Consider the following 27,307-nt stretch of genomic DNA (forward strand, 5'->3'; position numbering starts at 1 on the left):
CAGAGACAGAGATCTTCTATCTGCTGTTTCACTCCCCAAATGCCCACAAGAGCTGGGACTGGATCTGGAAGAAGTCAGAAGCCCAGATCTTAATCCAAGTCTTCCACGTGGGTGGCAGGGACCCAACTACTTGAGCTTTTCAGGGTGCACACTAGCAGGAAGCTGGATCAGAAGTGGAGCTGAGACTCGAACCCTGGCACTCTGTTATTGGATATGAGCATCTCAATTACTGCACAAATACATGCCCCTAAGGTTTGTCTTTTAACACCTCTACACATATAAGGTACATGCCACTGTATTTGTACATGTTCTTCTCCCTCATTGTTTTTTTTTTTTAATTTATTTGACAGAGTTATAGACAGTGAGACAGAGAGACAGAGAGAAAGGTCTTCCTTCTATTGGTTCACTCCCCAAATAGCTGCTACAACCGGCGCCACGCTGATCCAAAGTCAGGAGCCAGGTGCTTCTTCCTGGTCTCCCATGCGGGTGCAGGGCCCAAGGACCTGGGCCATTCTCCACTGCCCTCCCGGGCCACAGCAGAGAGGGACTGGAAGAGGGGCAACCAGGACTAGAACCCGGCGTCCATATGGGATGCCGGCGCCACAGGTAGAGGATTAACCAAGTGAGCCACTGCGCCGGCCCCCTCCCTCATTCTTAATTCATGATTTTATTCTCAAAGACAAGGTACAAAGACAGAACATCTTACTATGCCAAATTAGGAATGTGTGTTTCCTATTTCTCCTTTGCCTTTTCTTAACAAAAGCAACAAACCATTCGGAAGCTGGTAACAGCTCCACTGTCAAAGCCCCAGTGACAGGAGTTACTGGAAGCAGGAAGACAAAACGGTAAGAAACGGGAGGCAGGGTGCCGCAAGGCTCTGTGTGGACAAAACACAGCAGAATAAGCGGCACTCACAGCACGTGGGGGACTCCTCTTCCCTTCCACTATGTCAAAGGCACGGCAGAAAAAAGCACAGGAAGTGGTGACGATCAGACGTCTAAATATGGGACCACTGCCCCCTAGTGTGCTTAAAATGTCTTAAAATCCATTCATCAGGGATCTTTGCCCAAAGACAGTAGGAAAGAGAACAAAACGAGAACCAATGTAGAAACAACACCTCACTGACGCAGTGACACCTGCTGGTGTCCCACCGACTGTCAGTCAGTGCCAACACTCTCATCAGGCCCCAGAACCATGTTCCTGCACTCAGTCCAACAGCCTGCCGAAAGGGCAGAAGACACAGCTGGTGTTGCAAAGCGCCAGCCAACCAGGGCAGATGCCGAAGGATGCCGGCTGGCAGCACCCCTGCCCCCTGCTGTGCCGGGTCAGCACTGGCCTCCCAGACACTGAATGCTGGGGGGCCTGGGTTCCTGGGAGGTCCAGGCAGCCAAGAGAGCCCGGGGCCTGCACAGATGTCACCACTTCAACAAGCTGGCCCTGGGCACTGGGGCGCTCTCGCTGGACATTAGCACCGCAGGGGGGGGCTGGGGACACAAGAAGAACCCAGCACCACCCAGCAGAGCAGAAGGGTGACCCACAGCCCAGAGGGGAGGTCTCAGGGAGAGGACAAGGGGGGCCCACTCTGCCTCCCAGCAGCTCTGTCTTCTCCTGACCACGGCCAGAGCAGGGGCCACACGGGGGGGCAGTCTTTCAAAGACTCATCTTTTTTCATGAACTGATATTTCTAAACAAATTCTACACACATTATTCTGTATAATTTAAAAACATGTTTACTCATTTTTATTTTTACGAAAGGCAGAGTGACAGAGACAGAGAGAGCTTTCATCTGCTGGTTTACTCCCCAAATGGCCACAACAGCAGGACTGGGCCAGGCCAAAGCCAGGAGTCAGGAAGTCCATCCAGACAGGTAGAGTTATAGACAGAGAGAGAGGCAGAGAAAAAAGTCTTCCTTCCATTGATTCACCCTCCAAATGGTCGCTACGGCCGGAGCTACACCGATCCGAAGCCAGGAGCCAGGTACTTCCTCCTGGTCTCCCATGCGAGTGCAGGGCCCATCCTCCACTGCCCTTCCTGGCGTCCATATGGGATGCCGGTGCCGCAGGCGAAGGATTAACCAAGTGAGCCATGGCGCCGGCCCAGCAGGCAAGTTTCTAACCTTAGAAAGGTTCCTGGGCCGAGGGACCCCTGTCGGGGGAGTCGGAGGGACATTAGTCGTGCAGTCTTCCACTCCCTGCCAGGACTCACAGCTGGTGGAGGGTGGAGCGAGGAAGAAAAGAGGCAAAACCCCTCCTCACTGCCCAGCCAGAGTGGAGAGGAGGGGACACAAGCCCCAAACTGCGGCGTAAAGACTGCCCGCGAGGTTGATCCAACAGGAAGACCCTGCCTACCTCTCCTCTGTCACCTCTGACTTCTTCATACACACTTTTTTAGTAAACATTTATTTTATTTATTTGAAAGGGAGAGGGAGAGACAGAGGAGAGAGGTCTTCCATTCACTGGTTCACTCCCCAAATGGCCACAATGGCTGGGCTAGGCCAGGTCAAAGCCAGGAGCCAGGAGCTTCATCTGGGTCTCCCACGTGGGTGCAGGGGCCCAAATGTTTGGGCCATCTTCTACTGCTTTCCCAGGGAGCAGGATCGCAAGTGGAGCAGACAGGACTTGAACTGGTGTCCATATGGAATGCTGGCCCAACAGGTGGTAGCTTAACCTGCTATGTCACAGCACTGGCCCCTTCACACACATTTTCAAGATGTCCTGTACTGGCTGAAACACACGACCGTGCAGCGTCTTCCTAGGTGACCTATGACGTTGTAGCAGGTAAAGTTCAGATCATGACATCTGCCCATAACTGCGATCGGACAGCAGCTCGGCACGCCACGGTTTGGACGCAAGTGACAATTCCCAGAGGTCACTGGGGAAAACCTGCTTGGAGTTGCCGAGAGACACACGAAGCTCTGTCAGCTTTTACATTCACACGAGTCCATTTGCACAGCTCAGGATTATCTTTTCCCCCTGTGAAAATGGAAATGACTTTTGCAGAGAAACATTAAGCACAGGATTTACAAGATGAAATCTTACAACAGGCTGAGCTAAAGCCAAAGCACACAAAGGTAGGCAGGCCGCCTCGAGAGCAGGGTGCAGGGCGCAGCACCTGGGTTCAGCCTGGGGGGCCACCTGTGCTCACGGCAGCATCGACTGAGACCCTGGGGGAGGGCCCTGGACACGGTGCACAGAGCCACGCGTGGGGCCTCCACAGAGCCAGGTTCCATTTGTCTTTCTCCATCACTCAGTCATCTGGAAGTGACAATTCTAGGTCTGGAAATGCTTCTTCTTTTTTTTTATTTTTTGACAGGCAGAGTGGACAGTGAGAGAGAGAGAGAGAGACAGAGAGAAAGGTCTTCCTTTGCCGTTGGTTCACCCTCCAATGGCTGCTGCGGCCAGCGCACCGCTCTGATCCGATGGCAGGAGCCAGGTGCTTCTCCTGGTCTCCCATGGGGTGCAGGGCCCAAGCACTTGGGCCATCCTCCACTGCACTCCCTGGCCACAGCAGAGAGCTGGCCTGGAAGAGGGGCAACCGGGACAGAATCTGGCGCCCCAACCGGGACAGAATCTGGCGCCCCGACCGGGACTAGAACCCGGTGTGCTGGCGCCGCAAGGCGGAGGATTAGCCTGTTGAGCCACGGCACCGGCCACCTCTGTGTAATCTTATGATTACAGCCTACTGAGCCGCGGCGCCGGCTGGAAATGCTTATCAACTCCATATTCCAGACCTTATTTCCTTAGCCCTTTACTTAGAAACTCCAATATTTTATTTGTAATGTCCCAATTCCATGACATAATTTTTAAAAGAAAGGTTTATTATTATTATTATTATTAATTTGTTGGGGGCCAGCATTGTGGTGCTGCAGGTTAAGCCACCATCTTGGATGCCAGCATCCCATATGAGTGCCCATTTGAGTCCTGGTTGCTCTACTTCTGATCCCACTCTATTAATGGGCCTGGGAGAGCGCTTGGGTATGGGAGATCTGGACAGAGTTTCAGGCTCCTGTCTTAGACCTGGCCCAGCTTCCTTCCTTCACCCCTCCCTCCCACCCCGCACCATCTGAGGCCATCTGGAGAGTGAGGCAGCAGATGGAAGATCTCTGTGTCTCCCTCTCTCTCTCTAACTCTGTTTTTCGAATAAATAAATAAACCTTTAAGAAAAGGAGAAAGGTAAATGGTGCTGCAGGCCCTGTAGCGCAGTGGTTAAGTGGCCCCTTCGGATACCCACCAATCCTATCAGAGAGCCTAATTTACGTCCTGGCGGTGCCGCTTCTGATCCAGCTCCCGGCTAATGCACCAGGACGCAGTAGATGATGGCCAAGTGCTTGGGTCCCTGCCACCAGAGATCATACCGGGGACCTAAATGGAGTTCCTGGCTCCATTCCTGGCTCCAGTGAATCGGCACATGCGAGACTTTTTCTGCCTCTCTCTCATCCTGGACTTTCAAGTAAGCAAGTAAGTAAATAAATATTTTTTAAAAAAGTCAAAGGCTTGTAAGGAAGCTACCAGAAGCCCCTCATTACCAAAACTACCTGTCCTTGTTATCAGTCTGTTGCCCACGCCCAAGTCTGCCTTTCTTGTTCTGTTTGGTGCGAGTGGAGCTGGACCCTGCCAACATTTCTCCTGCCAGCAGACGGCGCTGGAGGGACACCAAGGAGGAAGAGGATTCCCCTTGCTCTGTGGCACTCTTCCCTCCTGCTTTGCAAGGGCAAGGCCAAGGTGCCAAGCTTCAATGGTGCCATTTTGGGGACTTCTCAATGGGTTTTGCCCTATACACCCACATGCCACGCCCCAGTGGGCAGCTTCCCACACTGCCCTCCGCCATGAGCTCCGAGGCCAAGCAAACAATACACAGAGACCACGTGACAACACAACCACAGCTCGCCATGAGCTCCGAGGCCAAGCAAACAACACACAGAGACACACGACAACACAACCACAGCTCGCCATGAGCTCCGAGGACAACCAAACAACACACAGAGACCACAGGACAACACAACCACAGCTCGCCATGAGCTCCGAGGCCAAGCAAACAACACACAGAGACCACAGGACAACACAACCACAGCTCGCCATGAGCTCCAAGAACAACCAAACAACACACAGAGACCACGTGACAACACAACCACAGCTCGCCATGAGCTCCGAGGACAACCAAACAACACACAGAGACACATGACAACACAACCACAGCTCGCCATGAGCTCCAAGAACAACCAAACAACACACAGAGACCACGTGACAACACAACCACAGCTCGCCATGAGCTCCAAGGACAACCAAACAACACACAGAGACACACGACAACACAACCACAGCTCATCATGAGCTCCGAGGACAACCAAACAACACACAGAGACCACACAACAACACAACCACAGCTCATCATGAGCTCCAAGGACAACCAAACAACACACGGAGACCACACGACAACACAACCACAGCTCGCCATGAGCTCCGAGGCCAAGCAAACACCACACAGAGACACACAACAACACAACCACAGCTCGCCATGAGCTCCAAGGACAACCAAACAACACACAGAGACCACACGACAACACAACCACAGCTCGCTATGAGCTCCGAGGCCAAGCAAACAACACACGGAGACCACACGACAACACAACCACAGCTCGCTATGAGCTCCGAGGACAACCAAACAACACACGGAGACCACACGACAACACAACTACAGCTCATCATGAGCTCCGAGGCCAAGCAAACAACACACAGAGACCACATGACAATACAATGGCTCAGAGACGAGAGTTGCCACTGGATGCAGCAAATGCACAAGTCTCAAATTTCTTCTTTTGGTCACAGAAAACACTTCAGAATTACACATGCTCAAGAAGTACTAATTGCAATACATTCACGCCACAGTAGTTCACGTGATTGTCTCCAAGGAACGTGGGCACTGCGCATTGAGAGCTTTTTCTCCTGTTTCTTTAAGCAGTAACACAAATGCCTACTTCCTCAAGCTCCCCCATGAGCAGAAATAAGGCCAAGTGTTGACCTCCATTTGTGGTAAGACAAGAGATGGGGGTCTGGTGCAGCAGGTTAAGTGGCCAGCAAAGCCAGCAGCCCATATGAGCACCAGTTCCAGCCCTGGCTGCTCTGATTCTGATCCAGTTCCCTGCAAACGTGCCTGGGAAAGCAGCAGAAGATGGCCTAAGTGCTTGGACTCCTGCCATGTGGGAGACTTGGATGGAGTTCCTGGCTCCTGGCGTCAGCCTACCCAGACCTGGCTATCACACTCATTTGGAGAACGAGCCAACAGATGGAAACCCCCCCACCCTCGTGTCTCTGTGTATGTGTGTGGGGGGGTGTTTCCCTCTTTCTCTGTCACTCTGCCTTTGAAATAAATAAACAAATTAAATACAGAAAGAAAGGAAGGAAGACATAAATAAATAAATCAGCGCAGGAGCTCACTGGAGATGTTAAAGAACAAAGCCACGAGAGGCAGGAAGCAGCGCCCCTGCAGACTTTGCGGAAGACACCAGCAGGCTTTGAACCTGAACCCTCCACAGCAGGTGACCCTCACCAGTGGGTAACAGCGGTTTCGGTTTTCACTGTCCGTTCTGACAGAGAATCAGCTGATGAAGTAGAGCGCCGAAGTCCAGGTGCCCGAGAGAGGACGTGTGCGGATACTGCCCCGGCTCCCAAGCACAGGAGAGGAGGGCGGCGACAGCTCTCTGCTCGGCGCAGCAGGAACGGCCCCGGGGGCCAGGCGGGGACAGTGCACTGACCAAGGATGCCTTCACAGGCTCTGCGAGATACCATCGCCTCCTAGCAGGGAGGTCTATGTGGTTTCTTGTTTTTAAATTATTTGCTTCTTTTCATTTTATTTGAAAAGCAGACACACACACACACACAGGAGAGAGAGAGAGAGAGAGGGAGAGAGAGAGAGAGAATCTTGCAAACACAGGTTCACTCCCCAGAGGGCCACAACAGTCAGGGGCGGGGCAGGCTCAAGCCAGGAGCCAGGAGCTCTGAGTCCCCCATGCAGGGCAGGGATCCCTGCACATTAGCCATAACCTGCCGCCTGCCAGGATGTGAGCAGCAGGGAGCTGGGTGGAAAGTGGAACACATGGGCCTTGAACCAGGCACTCCGCTATGGATATTACAAGTGGTGTCTGAACCGCTGCACCAGGTGCCTGCCCCATATGTGTTTTTGGTAATTTTCTGTTTTATAATAGCTTTAGATTTACAGAAAAGTTTCAAAGGTAGAACAGAGTTCTCAGATACCCCAGTTTTCCCTGTTTTTTAGGATCTTATGTTATCATGGTTTACTCGTCAATTAATGAAGCAGTGCTGACACATGGTTACAACTGAAGCCCTCACTTTATCTGGGTTTTCTTAGTCTGTTGCCTAATGACCCTTTTTTAAAAAAACTTTTTGACAGGCAGAGTTAGACAGTGAGAGAGAGAGAGAGAGAGAGAGAGAGAGAAAGGCCTTCCTTTTTCCGTTAGTTCAATCCCTAAGTGGCCACTACGGCCAGTGCATTGCAACCGGTGCGTTGCGACCGGTGCGCTGCACCGATCTGAAGCCAGAAGCCAGGTGCTTCCTCCTGATCTCCCATGCGGGTGCAGGGCCCAAGCACGTGGGCCATCCTCCACTGCCTTCCCGGGCCACAGCAGAGAGCTGGACTGGAAGAGGAGGGACTGAGACTAGAACCCAGGGTGCCAGCGCCGCAGGTGGAGGATTAGCCTAGTGAGCTGCGGTGCCGGCTGATTATTGTATTTTAATTATTGCTAGCATATTTGGGAATATGAGTTTCTTCAAATACCTCAACAAATGTCAGAACTGAAAATGTGTGTCCAGTATAAAGTCTGCCAAGCTCCGGTCTCTGCGACAGCAGGCAGTAACTCCCAGAAGCCAAGGCTGCCCAGAGGCTCATTCGGCTGCGCATACTGCAATTCCAAAGACCCAGACAGGTGTCCAGGCCGTTCCTACAGCGGTCAACTTATACACTGTCCACACTCCCCCAAAATAGCCAGGCCACCAGCCCCAAACACCACCCGTCTGGAGTAGTGACCCCTCTCAAGACAAAAGGCAAGGTTCAATCAAATCCTAAGTCGTCCCAACAGAAAATACTTCCCAAGTGTCAACAGGAACAATAACGAAACTTTTCCTTTTTGTTTCTCAAGTGAGTAAAGGAGTAAAGTCCACATTGGGGCACAGAAAGAAGTAGCTCCTACCAGCTTGCAATGTCTGGGGCCGCGGGCATTCCCCTGTGATGGGAAGCTGCCGAGGGTAACTCTAGTAAGTAAGTGTGAACGAGCTACAGACTTTGCCTACAACACCTTGTGGATGTCCACTCTGCCTTAGTGATGGGAAGGAGGCCCTAGTGCTGGCAACTTTGGGGCACTTAACGTTACTGGCGGTGCTGGCAGGGGACAATGTGTAGCTCAATAAAAAACGCAGTACCCGACTGACCCCCTGGAGCTCAGGGGTGAACACTCGCAGCGTAATACACATGAGCCTACAGACGCGTTCCGTGAACCAACCAGTACTCACCGTGTTGGCCAGCTCTGCGCAGCTTCCGCGCGAGGGCGGGGCCTGCGCCCGCAGCCTGAGGAAGGCCGCCTGCTGGGGCACAGGGTGTCCGCCCCACTCCAGAGGCTTCTGCAGGGCAGACTGACTCTGCAAGTCCAGGCTCTGCAGCTCCCTGGCTCCGCAGTCGTATTCCCAGCTCTCCCCGGCCACGGAGAAGGCACCTGCATCCAGGAGAAACAGAGAAAACAAAGACATCTCAGCCACTGGCCTAGAGTGGCCGACCGGCCGCGCTCAGAGCCTCCGACCCTTCAGAACCCACATGGAGCCCAGGCCCCCACTCACACAGACACTGGAGTCTGGCCCAGGACTGCACTCACACAGACACGGGGAGCCTGGCCCAGGACGGCACTCACACAGACACGGGGAGCCTGGCCCAGGCCCCCACTCACACAGACACGGGGAGCCTGGCCCAGGACTGCACTCACACAGACATGGGGAGCCTGGCCCAGGACGGCACTCACACAGACATGGGGAGCCTGGCCCAGGCCCCCACTCACACAGACACGGGGAGCCTGGCCCAGGACTGCACTCACACAGACATGGGGAGCCTGGCCCAGGACGGCACTCACACAGATACGGGGAGCCTGGCCCAGGACTGCACTCACACAGACACAGGAGCCTGGCCCGGGCCCCCACTCACACAGACACTGGAGACCTGGCCCAGGACGGCACTCACACAGACACGGGGAGCCTGGCCCAGGACTGCACTCACACAGACACAGGAGCCTGGCCCAGGACGGCACTCACACAGACACGGGGAGCCTGGCCCAGGACGGCACTCACACAGACACGGGGAGCCTGGCCCAGGACGGCACACAGACACTGGAGACCTGGCCCGGGCCCACTCTCACACAGACACGGGGAGCCTGGCCCAGGACGGCACACAGACACTGGAGACCTGGCCCGGGGCCCACTCTCACACAGACACGGGGAGCCTGGCCCAGGCCCCCACTCTCACAGACACTGGAGACCTGGCCCAGGACTGCACTCACACAGACATGGGGAGCCTGGCCTAGGCCCCCACTCACACAGACACTAGGAGTCTGGCCCAGGCCCCCGCTCACACAGACACGGGGAGCCTGGACACAGACGCGGTGTCAGGCCGAGCATGGGAAATAACCACTCAATGAATCTGTGCCCCCAAACAGAAATGCTTGGCAAAGCAGCCTTGGAGAGACAGGCACGGGGTTACTATAGCAACCTCCGCATTTCTGTCGGGGGGGGCAGCTTAGGCTAGTTATCTCCACATGCTTTTCCCAGCCGAGGAAGAAGAGGGGAAGTCGAGGCACGGCACCTGGCGTCCCTTGCCAGTGTCCACACACTCCTCCCTGGAGGAGGCTACCAACAGCCACACTGCGCTTCACAGCTGAGCGTCAGCCAATGAACACACGCGGCAGTGCTAAGCGTCACTCCAGGCCGTGCTCCTACGCCCTCAGGACCTGATTCTCCATGCTGCCAGTATCTGGCAGCCTTGCAGGCCACGTGTACAAAGGGTGGAACCACAAGAGAGCTTCTGTTCACGCTAAGCGCTGCTGTGTGCTGACTTTGTGTGATTAGGGTAGAAACTTGCACCACGTTTGACCCACTGTATATTTTGGGTTTCTTTGTTATGACCCCTATCTTACCTATCAGAGCACACCTAGCAAGAAGCTAAAAATTGCAACACAATGAAGGGCCAGCGTTGTGGTGTGGTGGGTTAAGCCGCCACTTGCAACGCTGGCATCCCTTATAAGCAAGTTAGGTCCAAGCTGCTCCACTTCCAGTTCAGCTCCGTGCTAATGCACCTGGGAAAGCAACAGCAGGTGGACCAATACCTGGGCCCCCGCCACCTACACCCACGGGGAAGACCCAGATGGAGCTCCTGGCTCCTGGCTTCGGCCTGGCCCAGCCTCAGCTGTGTAGTCATCTGGACGGTGAAGCAGTGGATGGAAGCTCACTTGCTCTTACTTTCTCACTCTCCCTCTCTCTTGCCCTCTCTCTGTAACAGTTTCCCAAATAAATATTTTTAATAAAAATTATAACACAGTGGGGAAGTACAATGAGAAAAGTGGCCCTAGAGGAGGGCGGCTGAACACAGCCGAGCTGAGAACAGCAGCAGGTGCTCAGGGCAGGCTTCCTGGAGCAGAAAGCCCCGCACTTCAGCTGTCACGCTTGCTAGAAAAACCGAATTGGAGAAAAGCTTGTGCTCTTGTTCTGTTCATTTCCACGTGGCTATCTCCTCTGAGTGCACCTGGGTGCTGGAGCCGGGTCACATGCCTTTCTTAGCTGCAAGAGAGCCCAGAGAAATGTGTTTCCTGGCTCCTAAGGTGAGCCATTTCCTGAACAGTGGAAGGGCACTGTACTGGGTGGAACAGACAACACCACCGAGGTCCACAGCCTGACTCTCTGCTGGGTCCGGGGGATTCGGCAGCGAGCATGATTAACTGCAGTCCCCTGCCGTGGTCGTTCACTCTGAGGGTCTGGGACCCACGGCTTCTGATGACAACAAAGGGACTCAAGACGAGTCCCTGCTCCCTGAGAAATGAGAGCGCTCACCAACCACGCCTTACCTCCTGAGTACAGTCTCGCGCACTGCACTGGAGCAGCACAGCGGGCTCTGAGTGGATGTGCTGGCCCCTTCTCAAGCACCGGTGAACCCACTGTGATGACGAGAACCCTCTGCAGGTGCTCCCCGCTGCTCACGCTCCGCAGCGCCCCCTGTCGGTCCTGCCCATGGGCCGTGTGGCAGGAGCAGCAGCTGCCACGGCAGCGGTTGTTTGCTTCTCCCAGTGCTATCCATCATCTGGCTGGTGCAGCCGGCTCTGCGGTCCTTCAGGTAGGCCTCCTTTCCCTGGCTCCCATCGTCTGCTGAACTGCTGCCTGTTCGTCCCGACCCCAGGGGGCTGGCAAGCTCAGGGCTGCCTGAGGTCAGAGTCGAGAAGTGCACCTCCACACTGGACCGTGACCCCCATCTTATGGGTAAGACAGACACCGGCCGGGCCTCATCCGTGGTATCCCCAGCACCATGCACGTGGCCTGTGAGGTATCAGTCATTTAATACACACGGATCGGAGGAACTGTGGAATCATCCATGGCTGTACTACACCAGGGTTTTACTTTCTAACCTGGAAGAACAACATGGGAATCGCTTTTTTTTTTTTTTTTTTTTTTTTTTGACAGGCAGAGTTAGACAGTGAGAGAGAGACAGAGAGAAAGGTCTTCCTTCCATTGGTTCACCCCCCAAATGGCCGCTATGGCCAGTGTGCTGTGCCAATCCGAAGCCAGGAGCCAGGTGCTTCCTCCTGGTCTCCCATGTGGGTGCAGGGCCCAAGCTCTTGGGCCATCCTCCACTGCACTCCTGGGCCACAGCAGAGAGCTGGACTAGAAGAGGAGCAACCAGGACAGAACCGGCGGCCCAACCGGGACTAGAACCCGGTGTCGCTCCCCCTCTTCGTGGAGGAACGACACTGAACCCTGCGCTGTTCTTTCGTCTGCTCGGCCCTCCCCGGGTTTGCTGCTGGTTCTTCCCGGGTTGGCTACTATCCCTTCCACCTCCGTGGAAGGGCAGTTCCCCCTGGCCACATTCCCCACTTCCGCAGGGGAGCGGCACACCGCCGGCCGGCTTTCTCGGGGGCTGCACGGGTTCCCTTAGATGTTCCCCATAGATGTTCCTGGTGCATGCCGTCTCTCTCCTCCTTTACAGTCCTCCTCCGCCAATCCCAACTCGGCTGCCCACACGCCGAGTACGCTGCTCTCCTCCAATCAGGAGCAAGTCCTACAGTTTATTAGTTGAACTGGAGGCAGCTGTGCAGAAGCTGTTTACTTCTCTCCCAGCGCCATATTGTGGGAGAGCAGATGCATAGAATAAGTCTTAATTCGAGTAACTTAGTCTAGTCCGGATTGCTCCCCACAACCCGGAGTGCCAGCGCCGCAGGTGGAGGATTAGCCAAGTGAGCCGCGGCGCCGGCCTAGGAATCACTGTCTAAAACCTAAATAGATTCCACATTAAATTTCTTCTCTATGCAAACAGGACGCCGCATTTTCTAATAGTGAAACACAGTGACTCTGGGATAAGGCAGTCATGGTGTAATCCACTATGCCACATTAACAGACCCAAACCTGGCCGCTGCAGAATCACACAAGCAGCTTAGCCAGGCTCTGTCCTCAGCAGCAGGCATGAGGCCCCAGTGACCGCCCAGGACGAGACTGGACCCTCTGCTGAGGAGCCACGGCCATCGAAACAGCACCCTGAGGAGGGCAGGTGCAAGCCGCAACCTGCTCCCGCTCCCCCTCATCTGTCTTTGGTTCAGGTCTTTCTGGATGAAAGTCATCATCCTGAGACAACCTGAGACAAAGACTGGCCATCAGGTTGCGACACTGCTGCTGAAAACCCTGGAAAACTGGGCCTGGTGGTCACCCACCTTCCTCTGCCCCCAGAGGCCTGCTGGGTCCTAAAGTTCCAAGGCTCATCCTCGGCCTCGGGCCAGCCCCCGTCCACTCCCGCTGACCTGAACTGGTCCCCGTGATGCAGGCAGGGACAGGCTGCAGGCTCCCCCTCTCTTTTCCCATCCTCCCTGCTGGCCTGCTTTCCGACAGATTTCAAGAGCTGAGGAATAACAGATACTGTGAGAGACGGCGAACGCTGACTCAGTGTTAAGACTAATCCCGTGTCCTAATCCCGGCTGTCCAAGAACAGGCAGGACTGCATTCTGGCTGTCTGGGGCTCTCCACGTTTCCTACTTCTTTTCTTGGCTACGGTGCTGGGGCGGCAGAGAGGGTGGGGGCCTATGACTTACTCTTTCAGATTTCACTTTCTTCTTTCTTTCATTTTTTTAAGAAGATGTATTTATTTATTTGAAAGACAGAGATACAGAGAGAGATCTTCCATCTGTTCATTCACTCCCAAGGTGACTGAAACGGCCAGGGCTGGGGCAGACTGAAGCCAAGAGCCAGGAACTTCTTCCAGGCCTCCCATGTGGGTGCAGGGGCCCAAGGACTTGGGCCATCTTCTTCTGCTTTCCCAGGTGCATTAGCAGGGAGCTGGATCGGAAGAGGAGCAGCTGGGTCTCGAACTGGAGCCCATATGGGATGCTGGCACTGCAGGCAGAGGCTTAACCTTCTAAGCCACAGTGCTGGCCCCTAGATTTCACTTTCATGAAGTCTGCAGTGAGAGCCGAGGAAGGGGTTCCTCTCTCATCTCTAGAATCTGTATTTGTGAACTAACACAAAACTCCGTGCCTAACACTCAAGTTGTTTATTCCTCATCAGAAGAAGCTTTGCACACACACTACCAGATTTTTAATTCCCCAGTTCTGCATAACGTTGCTCTTGTGAGTGGGGGTGGGTGTCGTCACGCAGTCGGGGAAGGTGCCGCTTGCGACGCCCCCACCCCACATCAGAGTCATGGGACTGAGTCCCACCTCCACTGCTGATCCGGCTTCCCTGGGGAACAGCAGATGATGGCCCAAGTATGTGGGAGACCAGGCTGGAGTTTACGGCCCCTGCCTTCAGACAGGCCCAACCCTGGCTGTTGGAGGCATCTGGGGAGTGAATCAGGGGATGGAAAATCTCTCTGTGTGTGTTGCTCTGCCTTTCAAATAAATAACCACTTTAAAAAGGAGAGAGAATTGAAGGGCAAGAAGCAGCAGGGAGGCAATTTCAATATGATTGGTGTTTTGCTACCTGCACAGCGCGGGGACGTCCCCATGGACTCGGGGTTACACCCCCGCACAGGCCCATGCCCCTCAAGGAGGAGGCTGTGCACTCCTTTCCCTAGCAGAGACCATGACTGTCCTCTCGCTCACGAGGCTCCAGCCAGCAGGCCTTCCTCGGCCTTGGACGTACTGGTCTCGCTGTGGCCTGGGAGGGCAGTGGAGGGTGGCCCAAGTGCTTGGGTCCCTGCGCCCGGGTCCTGGCTTTAGATTGGCACAGCGCTGGCCGTGGCGGCCATTAGGGAGGTGAACCAACGGAAGGAAGACCTTTCTCTCTGTCTCTCTCACTATCTATAACTCTCTCTCTGTATCTCTCTCTCTCACTGTCTAACTCTGCCTGTCAAAAAATTAAAAAAAGGTCACATTTCCTATCTGAAAATAATATTCATATTGAGAAATTCATATGTAGTACACACATAAAATATACATATATGCATGGATTTCAATTTTTTGCACCAAAAACCAGCTTATCGTTTCATTCTGTTTTCCACGAACTTTTTGATGTGCTTATGATAGGGACTCTGGGAGGCCCTGGGAAGGGGGGGAAGAAACATACAGGGTGTAGCCCCCCAGGAGCCCTAGGGCCTGGAGAAACAGATACAATGTGACCTTCAGATATTGTCAGTCCTGTACTGGGAACCTCTATGCAAAACAGGCTGCTCTGCTATCAGTCCCCCGACTGGTTCATGTCATCAGTGTAGGCCTTAACCAGTCAGAGGAAATCCTTCCTTTAAACACTCATAAAATATCCCGCGCCAGGCAGTCCTGGCCAGTCCTGTGCGGCAACCTCGGGGCAGCCCCTTTGAACCTCGTCCGCTTTGCTCACTCATCCCTGTCTGTGGGCCTCATTCTTTGTGGTCATGAGACAATCCGGAAAAGAGAAGCCGTGACAGTCTCTGGAACCAGGCAGAGGAGAGAAGCTGTGACATGAGGGGAGAAGCTGACACTCCCTGGAACCCGGCAGAGGGGAGAAGCTGTGACACGAGGGGAGAAGCTGACACTCCCTGGAACCCGGCAGAGGGGAGAAGTTGGCAGGACGCTGACTGCACAGCACCCTGCAGTGTGGAAGTCCAGTGCGCCTGGGCCCAGATTAGACATTGCTGGGAAACCCTGCTCTCAGAGTGTGCTAACAGACAGCCTGGCAAACACAGGGCCACCAGCCCTGCTGTGGACTTGGCAGCTAAGCCTGGTGCTTCAAGCTCATCTTCCAAGTGCCACCCTGTGGCTGGGCTCCAAGGTCTGAATGACCAGGCTTATCCACCCAAGGCACAAATAGTGCAGGCGTCCAGTGAGCGCAAGGCCAGCAAAGTCTCTGGTGTACCCAGGCCCACCTGCAAGACAGCAGTGACAATCACAGTGTGGGAGACCTGGAAGAAGCTCCTGGCTCCTGGCTTCAGATCGGCCCTGCTCCAGCCGTTGCAGCTGTTTGGGGATTGAACCAGCTGATGGAACATTTCTCTCTCTCTTTCTCTCTGCCTCTGCCCCTCTGTAACTCTGCCTTTCAAATAAATTTTTAAAAATAAGATAAAATAAAACAAAAGATGGGGATAACATATGCTTTACAGGTTGGTTGTGAGGGTTAAATCAAATTGAAACAAAGAGAACACTTAAGATTATCCTTGGCAAAGGGTGAGCGAACCATCCAACACTGGCAATTTTCTGATCATATCTCACATTTTAAAAAATCGCTTAAATTAATTTATTTGAGAAGCAGAAAGAGAAGAAAAAAAAAAAAACTGTCACGCACTGGTTCATTCCCCAAATACCTGACACAGCGATGTCTGGGCTGGGTCATAACCAGAAGCAGGGGCCTCAACCCAGGTCTCCCCTTTGGCTGCTGGGAATCCAATCAGGTGAGCCATCACCACTGCCTCTCAGGTTCACAACACAGGAAGCTGGAGTCAGGCGCCAGAGCTGGGTGTTAACCAGGCACGGTGACACCAGGCAGGCACTGTAACTGCTGCGCTAAACCTGCAGGTGTCTAACAATCCATGCTAGACAACTGAACGGGACACAGATATATGGGTAAGACACGCTCTCTTCCAGCTACCAAGATGTACCTCTTACAACGACCAAGTCAAAAATCAAAGCACGTGGCACCGAATTGCTGCCTAAGATTTCACACAATAGTTTTGTACTTAATATTAGCATTACTGTAAAAAAGTGAAAACAGCCAATTTCCCTGGGCCAAATCCACATTTCTCTCAGTATGGAATAGTGTTTTATTAACATTTATTTTTGCATCTACTTGAAAGGCAAAGCAACAGAGAGACAGAGAGAGACATATCTTCTGTTAGTCCTCAAATGCTCACAACTGGCTGAACTTGGGAGCCAAGAACTCCACCATGGGCCTCCCACATGGGTGATGGGCCCAAACACTTGAGCCATCACCTGCTGTCCTCGCAGGGTGAGTTAGCAGGAAGCTGGATCAGTAGTAGAGCAGCCAGGACTCAAACCAGACACTCCAAAATGGGGCGTGGCCATCCCCGGCCACAGCGTCCCTGCTGTGCCACAAGGCTCACCTCACGACATTCGCTTACCAAGTCAGTCTCTGCTTACGGGGTCCGATGGACTTTGCTTCCCTACTCTACTTGCCTTCCAAAACCCGCAGCCAGGCCACGAGGCAGGGTGCCCAGCCCTGCAGCAGCAGGAGTCTCCCTTCAGACCCGTGCTCCGGCCACCACGCAGGAGGCTTGCATCCCCGCACAGGCAGGTGATGGCGCAGAGTCCAGGGGTCCCAAGACTGTGTTAGTGAGTAGCCTTGGATGGCACAACGCTCAGAGGCCATTCACCCTTCAATTATGTGGACAGTTCAGAGGCTGTTGCTGGTGAGCGAACACATACTACTTTTCAAAACACCAGAAGCAGCTCCCTGTCAGAATCTAGCTTTCCCTCACCCTCGGAAAGCAGCCCGGGAGGATCCAAACACAGCAGCAGCTGGGGCCCGCCTGCCGCCACAGCACACTGCTGTTCTCGATGAGGGGCCGCCAGCAGGGGCCACAGCAAGCTGCTGAGACCACAGCAGGACGAACACGCCAGTCCCCGGTCGATGCATGGTCCGAGCCTCAGAAGGCGCGTCCTCGGGAACACGTGATGCGGCAAACGCAGGCCAGCTGTCCTAAAACCTGGGCAGGAAAGGATGATAAATAAAGCCTCACCATCCTTCTTGGGGAAAAAAATCCACAATTCTGAGCACATCCTCTACAAAGGTAGATAATATTGCCTCCCAGGCATCAGAAGCCCGAGTTACCGTCTATTAACGTCCTGTGTGGGCATGCATGTCACCCGTGCCCTCCTCCCACGGACAACCTACGGAATTTCAGTGGGGCACCAGACACAATGCAAGCCCTCTTCTCCTCCCTCCAACTCTAAGGCAATAAAATAGGCGGCAAAACAGAGGGAAACGCACTTCCACCAGTGAAGTGTGTCCATCAACACCATTACAATCAGCGCACAAGCAATGACGCACTGACGTGTTCAAGCTCAGGCCTGAGAACTCCACACGGGACCTGCCTGGAAGACGACTACAGGGGCATCGGGAATCAACACACTTACAATTCTCTGCTCTTTCCCAAATCTAATATAAAAGGCAAAGCGTCTGCCCTTTGGCAGTTAATAATCTAGTTACGAGAGCACAGCTCAGGCGAGCGTCTTTAACCTTTAAAAAAAAAAAAAACAATTAAAGGAAGCCTTGGAAGCTTTTATCTTGCACCAGATACATGAATGAGAAAGCGCGAGAGCTGATTCAGGGCTAAGGGAGTCAGAGGCGAGCCGGGGAGAGCGGAGAAGAGGCTTCACAGCGAAGGCGTGTCGGCCGGGCTTCACTGGAACGGACGGAAGCTTGCTCAGGAAGGCCCTGCGCTGGCCTGGGGGACAGGGTAGCAGGTGTTGTCCCTCGTAGAAGGCAGGGACTGGACCCAGGATCAGTTTATCTTTCCCTCTCCAGGCGTGCTGATGGACCATACATTCAGGAAGACCTGGAGAGTCACCAGCTTGTAGGTACCACAAACAGCAGACCACGGCTAGGGGTGTTGCTGCCCACAGGGCTCCTACACGTCTGGGACGAAAACCAGAAAATCAGCCTCATCCAAATGGAAAATGAACGGGGCGGTGTGGGGGGGCACACAAACAGGAATACAAAAAAATGACTGATTACAGTTTCTTAGCAAGAAACAGAATTTTACTATCCTTTATTCCTGGAAAGTTGACTTTTCTAACCAAGTTTTTTTTTCCTATTAAACCAAGCTTGTCTTCCAGAGAAAAACCCAATATATCCAAAATAGATGATGATAGCGTGTTTATACATCACTGATTTGAGTTTGCTAGTATTTTGTTTAGCACTTTTGCTGCTGCTCAACAAGAAAATTCACTTGTTACTTCATTTTCTCACGCTGTGCTTGTCACATCTTGGTTAAGGTTATGTGTGGATCTATGTGAGACCAGAACTGTTTGTAATTTTCTAAAACTTTATTTATTTAAAAGGCAGAACATCAGAAAGAGAGCAAGAGACGCAAAGACAGAGACAAAGAGACACGGAGAGAGAAATCTCCCATTCAGTAGTTCACTCCCCAAATGGCTGTAAGCCAGGAGCCAGGAACTCCATCTGGGTCTCCCACGTGAGTGGCAGGAGCCCAGGCACCTGGGCCATCTTCCGCTGCTTTCTCAGGTGCATCAGCAGAGAGCTGGATTAGAAGTGGAGCAGCCAAGACTCAACCAGAGATCCAATATGGGATGCCATCATACTTAACCCAGTAAGGCGAACACTGGCCTCTTACCATTCACTTTCTATTCTTGGAATGAGTGACAAACTCAGCCCCTTGTTTCTGTTTTCTAATCTATGCATTGTTGGGACTTGCTGAGTTGCTGGGACAGAAATAGTTAACTTCACACCTGGCAAATCAAGTCCCAATTAGGAACAATTCTGAAGATGTCACAGTGCAATTTTATGGCCTAAGATGCTGCTGGCGCTGGCGCTGGCTCTTACGGCCGCCCACCTGTCCCAACTGTCCGGAACATCCCGGGCTGATAGGGGCCTACATCATAAATTGCTGACTTCAACAAACACCTGTCGAGGGGCCATCCTGCCTGGCCGGGCCCAAATTGCCATTGTGGACGTGGGTCTTTGCATATACACATGGCCCTTTCTCAGGCCAGGGGTATAAAAGGACAACTGCCCATCACCTCAGGGCCTGACCTTGTCCAAGTGTACTTTGTACCTGTCTTTGGTTTTCTCTGCTATCCTGTTGTTTTCAACACAACTTTCCTGTCTCAACCATTTGCCTCTTTGCCTTATTGGGGCCTAAAACACTGAGAATCTAACATATGTAAAAGCTGTCAAATTTCCTCCAACCGCTACTGGAGTTGCATTTTCAAATCATACTGGGCTAATCTTTCAAATTTGTGTAATTTGGGGCTGGCGCAGTGGCGCAGCGGGTTAACGCCCTGGCCTAAAGTGCCGGCATCCCATATGGGCGCCAGTTCAAGACCCGGCTGCTCCACTTCCAAACCAGCTCTCTGCTGTGGCCTGTGAAAGCAGCGGCAGATGGCCCAAGGGCCCCTGAACCCGCATGGGAGACCTGGAGGAAGCTCTTAGCTTTGGACTGGCGCAGCCCTGGCCATTGTAGCCAATTGGGAGTCAACCAGTGGATAGTTAAGCCGCCACCTGCTGTGCTAGCAACCCATAGGTAAGCTGGTTCAAGTCCCAGCTGCTCCACTTCCAGTCCAGCTCCTTGTAAATGTGCCCGGGAAAAGCAGTGGAAGATGCCCCAAGTTCTTGGGTCTCTACCACCTACGTGAAGCTCCGGGCTCCTGGCTCTGACCTGGCTCAGCCCTGGCAGTTGCAGCCATTTGGAGTGAACCAGTGGATAGAAATCTCTCTCTCGGTCTCCTCTCTCTCTCTCTCTCTCTCTCTGTAATTCTGCCTTTCAAATAAATAAAAAGGAAACAAAATTTCTGTAATTTAATCTTTGATTCATGGGCTATTTTAGAGTACGGCATTGTGCTTAATTTACATGTCAACATGACTGGGTTGAGGGACACCCAGATACGAGTAAAGCATTACTTCAGGGTGCTTCTGGAAGAGATGAACGTTTGAGTCTCTGGACTGCGTAAGGAAGACCTGCCCTCAGCCAAGACGGGCAGGCACTGCCCAGTCAGCTGGAAGGACCAGTCGGGGTAAAAGCCAGGGGAAAGGCACATCTGCTGTCTCCTCTGGAGCTGAGACACCATCTTTTCCTCCCTTTGCACATCAGAACTGCAGGGTCCCTGGCTCTGAGCCCCAGGACCTGCCGCAGGAGATCCCTGGCTCTCCCAGGCTGGGCCACATCACTGCCTGTCCTGGGCCTCAGTGTGCAGCCGGCACCCCCGGGGCTGGCCAGCCTCCACAGTCGCGAGCCCATTCCCATAAGAAAACCCCTCGTGTTGCTGCAGCAGTCCTGGCGTCAACTTTGCAGGAGCAGCGCCAGGAAGAGCCTGCAGCTAGCGTCGCTCAGGTCTGTGCAGCGTCCCCCAGAGTCTGGCGGAGTCTTCTCTTTCACAGGAACAGCGAAGCGCCTGCGTTACACTCCCTGTGCTGCAGCTCTCCTCTCTGTTGAGTTGTTTTTTTAAAGATTTATTTATTTGAAAGGCAGAGTTACAGAGAGGCAGAGGCAGAGGGAGGGAGAGGTCTTCCATCCGCTGGTTCACTCCTCAGATGACCACAACGGCTGGAGTTGAGTGATCTGAAGCCAGGAGCCGGAGCTTCTTCCAGGTCCCCCACACGGGTTCTGCTGGGTTTTGAGTGCTGCAGTCTACTGGGTCACAGTTTCTCTTTTCTGCTTGGTCTCGTGACCATGAAGAACGAGGCAGACAGACAAGCAAGGAGTGAGCAAAGCGGGAGAAAGCTCTCCAGCAGCCGGGCGGCCTGGCCTGCCCTGCCCGGGGTGCCTGTCCAGACGGCTGTCTGCCCCAGGCTGCTGCCCGAGAGGCCGGGCTGGCCTTCTGTGTATTTCTAAAGAATGAAGTTCTCCCTGGCTCGTCAGGGTGCACACTGGCAAGGTATTCTAGGGACCGGATGAGGGAACTGACACTGGAGCGGTCTGCTCTGCACATTCACGCAGTGTTCAAATAGGCCCTTTCGCAGTGTAATAACAAATGAACGCTTCATCCTGTATTTTCCTCTCCTCTGCCCCAGCCTCAGGACAGTTACATCGTGTGTGTTTTTCCTTTCCCTCCCAGCACCCCTGCAGTCCTCATCGGTCTGTCTCTCTCCATCACCACGTACAACAAAGGACCCCCTGGCTTCACAGCAAGTATCCCAGGCTCCCTAACACATCAACAGCCCATAATAGTCACCTGCCTCCCTGTTAGTAACTTGCAATTCCATGATGGCTATCCTTCCAGGGTCCTTCAAAACACTGCACAGGAGTGGCTGTGGCTAATTTCGTTAACTGTGGTCTACACAGGTCACAGAGCCCCTCAGCCTGACTGCAGAGTTCCATTCAGCTCCGCATGCTGTAGGGACCAAAGACCCCTGACGGCCTCTCTGCAGCCATCTTTGAACATGCGACGTGCGTCAAGCCAGGATTTCCCACGGCGCATGCTCAGCACAAGGCTGCCGGCGTCTCCGCAGCCATCTTTGAACGTGTGACATGCGTGAAGCCAGGATTGCCACGGCGCATGCTCAGAGCGCACCTCTGCCGGTGTCTCTGCAGCCATCTTTGAACGTGTGACACGCGTGAAGCCAGGATTTCCCACGGCGCATGCTCAGAGCACACCGCTGCCGGCGTCTCCGCAGCCATCTTTGAACGTGTGACATGCGTGAAGCCAGGATTTGCCATGGCGCATGCTCAGAAGACTCCCCCAAGACCTCTGCTCTTTGCTCACTACGTCTGCCGCCTGTTCCACCCATTTCGGCCGCAACTGCCCTAACTCAGAAACTCCCAAGCCCATTTTCTACGAGGGGAGCTTGGCCTGGACCCGGGCATGGCTTGCCTGGTTCTCCTGCAGGCCTATGGTTAATAATGAATGCTCTCGTTCTCAGAAAGGAAATCCAGTGTCTTCAAACAGTACACGGTGGGTGGGTGGGGCAGCTGTCCCACACCCTCTGTAGCTCGCTCTCCCTACCCCTCCATTGTTTCTCTGGAGACCGCTGAAAAATAACAACCTTCCTCACTTCCCATCATATGGCATTTTGGTAGTATTACTGAGTCATTGCACTGTATTCAGAAAGCATGGTCTGTGTTATTTTAATCCTCTCAAATGTGCTGAGATTTGTTTTATGGCCTATACATGATAAATTTTATAAACGTTGCATGTGTATTTGAAAAGATGTCCATTTATGTCAAACTAATTAACTGGGTGTTTAAACCTTACAGATCCTTACTCTTTGTTTTTTTGGTGAGTTTTTGGCCTACTTGTTCAAGGTGTCAATTTCTGCTTTATATATTTTTATTTTTGAAAGGCAGAGAACAAGCGAGCCAGAGCAAGGAAATAGCCTGGGATGGAGCCAGGGTTGAATCCAGGAGCCAGGAACTCAGTCCAGGTCTCACAAGTGGATGGTGTGAGTTCAAACACTGGAGCCATCACCACTCTTTATATATAATATTATATCAATAATAATTTTGAATTCAAGTTATTTCTATGTAAATTATGATAAAAGCACATATCACATATGGGCCATACTTATTTTTATTTAATTGAACAATCTTATTTTTCCTTGGAATAATTTTTTGTTTTTGTATTTTCACTTGTTTAGTTTTTTGGTTTTTTTAAGATTTATTTTTTATTTATTTGAAAGACAGAGTTACAGAGAGAGGTAGAGACAGAGAGAGGTCTTCCATCTGCTGGTTCACTCCCCAGATGGCCGCAATGGCCGGAGCTGCACTGATCCGAAGCCAGGAGCCAGGAGCTTCTTCCAGGTCTTCCATGCGGGCGCAGGGGCCCAAGCACTTGGGCCACCTTCTACTGCTTTCCCAGGCCATAGCAGAGAGCTGGATCAGAAGAGGAACAGCCAGGACTAGAATTGGCAACCCATATGGTGCTTCAGGCCAGGGCATTAACCCACTGCACCACAGTGCCAGCCCCCACTTGTTTAGTTTCCTATGCACTATGAGTTCAGTCTCAAATCCTCAGCCAGCCATGTAAATCCTCTCCCAGTAATTCAGGGTGCACAGATGGCCCATGAAGTGAAATCCAATGATGATCATTGGAACTGGTGCAGATAGGAGCAGGCCAGAAGCTCCAGGAGAAATCAGCAGAGAGATCTGTCCTTCCTTCCCTCTTGCTAAGTCTGCCTTTCAAATAAATAATAATAAAAAAATTTTTTTAAAGAAACACACCCTTCAGTTTGGAGGAAAATGTCACAGACTAATTTGGCTGATGACTTCTTTCCCTCTGCTTGCTTCGTTTGCTCCTTCTAGAATTCTAGAATTCTATTCTGTACTCCGAGTGGTAGAAATCCTGCATCAGCCTCTAATTTTTCTCCTCTTTTCCTTCCTTGATTCTATTTGTCTTTTTTACTATTCTTTCTGGAGAATATTCTTCTCTTTGTTTTTCGTTGTTTTTATTGAGCTTATCATTTACACCATATTTTCCCCAGAGTTACAAAAAATGATCATGCCATCCCGCTCTGCTTTCGTGGATGCGGTATTTTCTTCTGTGATTCAGAACACATTAGCGGGAGATGCCCTGAGGGGCCTCCCGTGCCAGGTTCCCTTTCGTCACCTTTTCTACTTGTTTTAGTGTCTGCCTCCATTCCCAGCGTGTGCGGTGTTCTCTGGTTGTTTGCCCCTTTCAGCCACAGCCTCTATTCCAGCTCTAAGAATGGTTCTCTATTACATTTATATATTTATATTTATATTTATGTATCCATTCACTTACTGATTTGAAAGGCAGAGTGTCAGACAGACAGGAAGATACACACACACGCGCGCGCACACACACACACACACACATACACACACAATCTTCCATCTACTGGTTCAATCTCCAAACAGCTACGACAGCTAGGACTGGGCCAGGTTGAAGCCAGGAACAAGGAACTAATCCAGGTCTCTGAAGTGGGCGGCGGGGGCCCAAGCACCTGGGCCATCACCTGCTGCCTTCCGAGGTACGTGAGAAGAAGCTGTATCAGAAATGGAGCAGCCGGGACTTGAACTGGTATTTCAATATGGGATGCTGCTGCTGCACACAGCAGCTTATCCTGCTGCACCACAACACTGGCCCTGGTTCCCCGTTCTTAAAACTATGGTAGCCAGTCGGGCCCAAACACTGGTCACGCTCACGCAAGACTGGTGGGGAAGTTATCAGACAGGAACTAGGCAAAGTTATCAGACCAAATACGTTTTTCACAAGCCTGCCTCCTCCCTTCCTCAGGTTTCTTCCACAATCCCAATTCTCTCTCATTCTAACTCATCAGAGCCAATTCAAGTAAAAATCTGATCATTTTATTAGTACTCTGTATGAATGACAAATAAGGCTACACAAGTACACCGTGAGGCCGGCCAGCAGGGCCGGGGTCTGCGGGCCCTCAGACCCAGGTGGAATGTCCTTCACAGGCAGGCTGCCAGCCGTGGCTGGAAATCCCGTCTCCAGACCCACTGGCGTCTCCCCACTGATAGCTTCCTGTGCTGCCTGTGTGACCTTGCAGACTGCAATCACACCCAGGGGGTGCACTCTCACCCAGAGCGGGCAGGGGAAGGGGCTGGGCCCTGGGGAGAGCCGCACCGGCTCCAGGAGACCCTGGCTGTCTTGTGGGACCTTGTGGCTTTAAATCACACCCAGGGGGTGCACCCTCACCCAGAGCGGGCAGGGGAAGGGCTGGGCCCCTGGGGAGAGCCGCACCGGCTCCAGGAGACCCTGGCTGTCTTGTGGGACCTTGTGGCTTTAAATCACACCTCCAGGTGGGTGCACCCTCACCCAGAGCTGGCAGGGGAAGGGGCTGAGCCCCTAGGGAGAGTCCATCCGGCTCCAGGAGACCCTGGTTGTCTTGTGGGACCTTGCAGTTTTAAATCATGCCTTCAAGTTAGCTGCAATCATCCCCCCAGAGCTAGCAGAGGAGGGGGCTGAGCCCCTAAGGAGACAGTAGGTCTCCAGGAGACCCCCGCTATCTCTCTTGAGCCCCAAGCCAATCAACATACATATGTAAACCCGTGTCCACTGGGAACCCCCCAGTAGGATGACCAAAGCCAGTGTCCCACTCGGGCACTCCGCCCCCTCTCCTCTCACCACTTTCTCTGCCATGTACCCATCAGATAAAAGTCTCTGCCTCTTTGCAAATTGTTTCCTGGCCTTTTATTCCTAATCTGAGCTGAGACTCGCTCCGGCAACTGCCCCCCTCAATGACCGGAAACACACTTCCTGGGAGAAATCACAGGAGGAAAGTCTGAGAGTGTAACCTAATCAGCATCAAAGCAAGTCAGAGAAAGGCGTGAGGAATTAGACGTCCCCCTGAACGGAGGCAGACCTCTCACTCCACTCTTGTGACGACAGGGCAGCAGCACCTCCGGGTCTCAGACCAGGTCACACTGCTGTCCTTGATGGCTCACTGTCCCCTGGGGATTTTCCTCTACTCATCCCTGCAACTGCTCCCAGGCCATCACGAAGCAGAGCTGCCTTCCCTTCGACACTGTGGTCCAAGAACAGATGCCTGGTCCTCTTTAACCCCAGACACAGCAAAGTGGCAGCATCACAAAAGACTTGGCCGGCGCCGCGGCTCACTAGGCTAATCCTCCGCCTTGCGGCGCCGGCACACCGGGTTCTAGTCCCGGTCGGGGTGCCGGATTCTGTCCCGATTGCCCCTCTTCCAGGCCAGCTCTCTGCTGTGGCCAGGGAGTGCAGCGGAGGATGGCCCAAGTGCTTGGGCCCTGCACCCCATGGGAGACCAGGAGAAGCACCTGGCTCCTGCCTTCGGATCAGCGCGGTGCGCCGGCCGCGGCGGCCATTGGAGGGTGACCCAATGGCAAAGGAAGACCTTTCTGTCTCTCTCTCTCACTGTCCACTCTGCCTGTCCAAAAAAAAAAAAAAAAAAAGACTTTTAACATCTAAGGGGAAAATAACAGAGAACTGGCATGGAACCAGGTCATCGAGAGGATCAGAAGTGACCACCCCCATCCCCAGGTCCCAGCACTCAGGGACGAGACGGGTCAGTGGGATCCTCCCTCTAACAGCAAGAGACGCCCTGCTCTGCTGGCTTCAGGTCTTCCTGACAGAAGCTGCGGTTGGGTGCACTGCGGACTCGCTCTGACCCACAACTTCTGTTAGTTCTGCTCTCCTTGAAGACCATTCATCAGCACTGAAATTGAAGAGATATTTTTAAAGTTCATTTTAAAATCCATTTCATGAGACTGTGTGCGATCGTGCAAACAAAGACGATCAACAAACACGGGGCTCCTGGTACCACCTGGCAACACTTGGCTCAGGCTGGGCGTGGCTGTGCCTCTGCGCTAGGCGCACGCCCTCCAGGTTTCTGCAGTTTCCATGTGGGCAGCTGTGGCCTCCCTGCACTCAGGAAGCACTGGCCACCACTGCTTACGAGCTGCACTTCCGAGCCTCGGGTCAGTCCCACTCTCCCCCAGGTGACGGACTAGGAAAAATGCTCCAGCAATCAACACGCTCCCCTTCAGGAGAGACCCCGTCCACCCCAGGGCTGTGGCCTTGGGGACCTAAGCACGTGTCACATTCCTGCAGGACGTGCACATTCACAGGGCGGTGGCTATGTTAGGAGGCCGGGCTACAGCCAGTGCCGGCCAGCAGCATGTTTGACAACGGAGGACATCTTACCTCACTGGCTTACCGGCTGCTGGGAGAAGATGTTAGCATTCCCCTCCCTGAGGTTCTGGGTTTAGTTACAGTTGTCAAACGACAGAGATACATGAAAGGAAAAATCCTCTGATGTGTGCTATGGCTTGAAAGCTTTGTCTCTCCCTCCCTAAATTCCTGTTGAAATCCCAGCACGCCAAGACAATGGTATTGGGGGTAGGGATATTTGGGAAGTGATTAGAGTCTAAGCACGAGGCCCTCATGAACGGGATTAGTGCATGGAAGGCCAGCTGCTCCCTCCACCCAGCAGGAAGGCTC

At 53.0% G+C, this 27,307-nt stretch overlaps 1 protein-coding gene across 3 annotated transcripts in view; it reads right to left on the minus strand.

Moving 5' to 3' along the window:
* MCC (MCC regulator of WNT signaling pathway) overlaps positions 1-27,307 on the minus strand; it is a 446,323-nt gene that overhangs the window by 306,352 nt on the left and 112,664 nt on the right. The window contains exons 1-2 of one of the 3 annotated variants that reach the window (XM_070076011.1): positions 13,049-13,138; positions 8,523-8,722 (exon numbers count right to left, since the gene is read on the minus strand). In XM_070076011.1, the coding sequence (XP_069932112.1) occupies positions 8,523-8,722; positions 13,049-13,109 (261 nt within the window). In that variant the 5' untranslated portion in view covers positions 13,110-13,138. Of the gene's footprint in view, positions 1-8,522; positions 8,723-12,961; positions 13,026-13,048; positions 13,139-27,307 lie in introns of those variants that run through there. The other 2 variants (XM_070076012.1, XM_017337630.3) reach the window with 2 other exon arrangements.

This window comes from Oryctolagus cuniculus, chromosome 6 (assembly GCF_964237555.1).
Source record: "Oryctolagus cuniculus chromosome 6, mOryCun1.1, whole genome shotgun sequence".
Taxonomy (NCBI): Eukaryota; Metazoa; Chordata; class Mammalia; order Lagomorpha; family Leporidae; genus Oryctolagus; species Oryctolagus cuniculus.